This window comes from Meleagris gallopavo, chromosome 5 (assembly GCF_000146605.3).
Source record: "Meleagris gallopavo isolate NT-WF06-2002-E0010 breed Aviagen turkey brand Nicholas breeding stock chromosome 5, Turkey_5.1, whole genome shotgun sequence".
Lineage (NCBI taxonomy): Eukaryota > Metazoa > Chordata > Aves > Galliformes > Phasianidae > Meleagris > Meleagris gallopavo.
In genome coordinates, this window is record NC_015015.2 from 6,811,678 (window position 1) to 6,816,575 (window position 4,898).

Sequence of the window (4,898 nt, forward strand, 5' to 3'; positions counted from 1 at the left end):
ACCGCAATTTTTATTTTTATCTAGATGATATTGAATTCTGATTCAAGAATGTATTGTACTGTACAGTATCCAAGATCAGAAGATTATTTTAGGTGAGTGGATTTCTAAAAACTGGCCAGTGTATAGGAGAAGAGATAATGTTTTTCTTGATCTCTATTGAATAACAATATCTTGGTCAGATCTCAGGGAGTGAGGATGTTTTTAGTCTTAGAATAGCTCTTTTCAACACAAATATGTATTCTAAAACTTAAGTACCTATAGTCATATTCTATCATTTTTAATTTTTTTTGTAGACTTTCTAATTGCACTACATCAAGCATGATGATGAATTAACAGAACACAGAAACAGAAAAGCAGTATTTAATTTTTTTAGAACTATCTGTTTTAAATTATCTGAAATATGCTGACTGCTTAAAAATAGCAACCTCACTTTTATGCTTCCACAAAAGAAGTATTCATTTTGTACTCAGTGAAGCCTAGATATTTCTCCTTAGTTAAACATCCATTACCACAAAAATAAAACATAACCTTTCATATATAAAGATATCTGATTTCTAGATAGAACTGAAGAGCCTTACACACGTGGGTAGTGTTCTTATCCCTAACCTAAAAGAATGTTCAGATTGATGTTAGAGCAATATTACTTGGTCAAAGTAGCTTTACAAGTTTGAGTCATCCAGACTGCTTTTTCTCCAAACCATGAAAGTTTCTATTTGAAGTAAGTGCTGCTAAGATTTTAATAGGATAAATAAATTGGTAGGCAGTGAAAGAAGATGACTAGTTACCTCTGAAATCCAAATTTCTGCATAGTGTCTGGGCTGATATTCAAACATCTAGTGCTCCCTTACTTCCCGATATCTTATCTTTTTGTTTTTAAATGTTTTTTATCTTTCTTCCAGAAATATAAATAACTTTAATCTATTTTGAATTGAGGTGCTTAAGGAAAATCTAAATTGCAAGTAAGATACCCAAAATATTTTTGCTGCTGTTTTTACATTTTGTTATTATTTCTTACTTAATTGCATGTATTTATTTTAATATATAGATTTAGTGTATCTACCAACCAATATTAAGCAACGCAATGCAAAATTTAAATATATTAGAAATATTTTATGAAAAAAATCAAACTCCATAATAAGTTGTAAAACAATTTAATAACATCCTAAAATGTTATTATCATACTTCATTTTATAATTTGCAATGGGAAGGGGTATCAGTCAGTTTCTCAAAACGTCAAAGTTCTTACCTTGAATGTTTGGATAAAGAGCCATAAATAACACTGCCCATCTTAAAACATTTGTTGTGGTTTCCGTCCCAGCTATGATGAGTTCTCCAACAGAGAAAATTAAGTTTTCTCTTGAATATGTAGATTCTGGATCACTTTTGTTGCAATCCATCTCATCTAAATATGCATCTATAAAATGTCGAGGTGACTGAGGTTTCCTATTTTCAGAGACTCGTTCTATAAGCTTATGAAGAAAGTCATAGACTTCTGCTGCATTTTTAAACAGCTGCTGGTGTTTCCCAAATGGCAAGATACCAATCCAAGGAAAAGCATTATATAAAAATACAGAGGCGCTAGCAGCTAATTCAATATTTTCACTGAAAATCTCAATCATGTGCTGAAATTCAGTATCTTCATATGTAAAACGTTCTCCAAAAATAATCAAATTAGTAATGTTTGAAACGGCATTTGTTATCAAGTGCTTAAGATCAAATGGTCTGCCTTTGTAGGTATCAATGGCATCAAGGAAAAACACAGATTCTTCTGAAATTTTGTGTTCAAAGGACCTTTGACCATATCCAAAAGTTCGAAAGGTATTTACAGCTAATTTGCGATGTTCTGTCCATCCTCTGCCATATTTACTGTTCAGTAAGCCTGAAAAAAATGTTTTGATACAGCATTTTATGCAATGCTTTTTTTTTTCCTCAACAAGACAATAAAATTATTTAACCATTCAGTCCACTCTAAAAGTATATTACTATCAGTCGAATAAGCAATTAGAAGATTGCCTAAACAACCCCTCTGCCTCGAAGCTGAATTAGATATACCTGTGCTACTACAAGCAAGCAGACTTTATACCCTTATGTAAAAGCATGTCGGATTTATCTGGAAACATTTTGCACTTATGGAAAATTGGAACTAAGAACAATTGCTATGAGTTACTTCCACTATAACATCAGCAGGTACACCAAGAGTATTTTGATATCAAAATGCAAGCCTCCTAAGTCATAAGACATATACTAATGTGTGGTAATGCCCACATTTTCCTTTTTCACTGAAGTTTTAACTTAGTTTTTACTAAAAGTAGTATATCCTATAAACAAAAGCTGAGGTGAAGTCTGTCTATAACTAATTTTAAAAAAAGATCTTTTAAGATTAGATTCAAAGAATTCAAATACTGAGTAATCTCTCAGTATTTGTCTCCCTCAGATTTATAAAGGTCGTACTACTTCTCAGCATCACTGGGAGATAAAGTGCCATAAGGAGGTGGGGCTGCCAGTCTAGGTTAAAAATAGTTATGTTAATAAGCACTCTAAAAGAAAACCCTGAATGTAGGAAAGAACAAGGTGCAATTTTTAATGATGTGGTTGAAATCTGTATAATACAAGGTCAAAGAGCTGGTGCCAAACGGATATTACAAAGCCAGGCATAAAAGGCAGAAAACAAAGAAATAGAATGGAAACACCAGAAGAAATACTGACATTTAACCTCAGAAATTAAATTTGAGGTGCAGCTCTTAAACTCATCAAAATTTCTGAAGTTCCTCATACACCTGTATCTGAATGTTCAAGGCCAATTTAATATAGATCTTCTCCCTAATAAGGCCACAGAAATCATATTTGCCAACTCAAACAGACCAAATCTGCAAGGAAGACAAGATGAGTTGCAAGAAAATAGAATCACAGAATGGCATGGGTTGAAAAGGACCACAATGACCATCTAGTTCCAACCCCTCTGCTATGTGCAGAGTCACCAACCACCAGACCAGGCTGCCCAGGGCCACATCCAGCCTGGCCTTGAATGCCTCCAGGGATGGGGCATCCACAGCCTCCTTGGGCAACCTGCTCCAGTGCCTCACCACCCTGTGTGTGAAAAATATGTTTCTCAGAGTTCATGCTAAACAACTGGAAGAGTTATAATAGATAAGTATAGCTATTTCAGAAGACTATTGCACTGCTCATAGCTAAAAGCTAAGAAATTCTTCAAAGCTAATTTGATTCCCAGAAGCAAAGAAAATAGCTTTCCAACTAACATTAATTGACTGAGGAGGGGAGAGAACGGAGATAAAATAAATAAATAAATAAATTACATGTATCTTGCTGTGGAATTTAGCTCAGGAATGACAGTCTTTTCTAGACATCTTTAAAGAAGCATTGAGTATTTCATGAAAAGAGATAAGATAGAGAAAACAACTGGAGCAAATGTTTCATGCGATCACACAGCCTAATAAAATCTTATGGACAAAAACGCATTTCTGTTTGAAGACACTAGCACTTACCTCCCATGTTTGTCAGCTTCTTAAACAAAGGAAGAGATGGCCTGTCTGCAAAAATTTCGCTTTGGTGGACAAGGCATTCTTTCACTGCATCATAGCCATTCAGCACAATAGCAGATATACCTCCCAAATCAAGACTGAAAATCTTTAATGGAAAAAAAAAGAGATTATAAAATGCTGTTACAACCAAATCTTACAAAGAAATAATGAAAACAAGTAAATATAACTAATGAAAAAGTGGCACAACACTAAACTTCAATGCAAAATATGGATTTCATAAATATAGCAATAAACTTCAATGGGCATACAAGAAACAGGAGTGTTCTCAAGTACTGACACAATTGTGGCATCATAGAATTTGTTGTGAGCTAAATTAATCTCTGTCAAATGATACAGTAAGTTAGCCTATGCTACTACATTCTGCTTTGCAGTGCACCTAATGGGACCAAACCCCCAAAGTAAGGATTGGAAACACTTCCATATAGTCATTAAAAAAAAAAAAAAAAAAAAAGTGAACCTGGAAAAAAGTTTTTTCTCCAAATGCAAGTGGATGAAAGGTACATTATTTATAGAAGAACTAAAGTACTTGTATTATATACAAAGAAAGGAGGGAAGTTTCACTGCTATCTGTCGCTTCTTTCTTCTGCAGTAAAAAAGAATCCAGTAGTTCAATCTGGTTAAGGGCATTGTGATCGAAGCTACGAGTTCTTCTGACCAAAATTTCCATCACTTAGTGATGGCAGACATAGAAGTGGTGTCAGTGCTGGAAGACAGCCAAGCTCCACCTCATCCTTCCTCTCTGAAACTGGGCACCAGCTTACTTTGCACAGACTCCCAAAGACCCATCAGATGACAGATGTGATGAGAGCCATGATGACGGGCAACAAATGATAGCATAGCCCAGCTAGTCCCACCTCCTGTTTCCAGAAGTGCTCAGCACTCCATGCTTTGGAGAAAGATGCAATACACCCTGCAGAAGGCACATACAGGATAAACACAATGAAAATCTTCTCCTAAGCTTAATAAAATAAAATAAAAATGAGGCTAAATTCTCAAGACTGAAATTCTGTATTCCTTTTCACATTTTTGTTAGCGTATTAAATCTGGTATTTTTCACTTATACAAATCTTTATTTTTTCTTCATTGCAGCATTGCTGACCATCGCAGTATGAAGAAGTAATGGGCAGTAGTTTAGTTACTCATTCTATGAAGTCTATTTCCTTTTAGCAAGGGTAAATTTTTCACTGTTGCAATTGCTCTTTTTTACACGATGAGAAGAAAGTACCGCTGTACCTCTTGGAAGCATTTATTTTTGTGTACTTCAATCATAGCCTACTTATCAATCTTTGTATGTTGTGAAATACTTTTAAAAGATCATTTCCTTGATCTCTTCTAGAG

At 34.5% G+C, this 4,898-nt stretch overlaps 1 protein-coding gene across 1 annotated transcript; it reads right to left on the reverse strand.

The window, feature by feature from the left end:
- Positions 1-1,217: 1,217 nt before the first annotated feature.
- LOC100547524 (vitamin D 25-hydroxylase) lies at positions 1,218-4,537 on the reverse strand. Its single transcript, XM_031553362.1, has 2 exons — positions 3,504-4,537; positions 1,218-1,879 (listed from the first exon to the last, which is right to left on the reverse strand). The coding sequence occupies exons 1-2, from the start codon at positions 3,508-3,510 to the stop codon at positions 1,218-1,220; spliced, it is 669 nt and encodes a 222-aa protein (XP_031409222.1). The 5' UTR covers positions 3,511-4,537.
- Between the last annotated feature and the right edge of the window lie 361 nt (positions 4,538-4,898).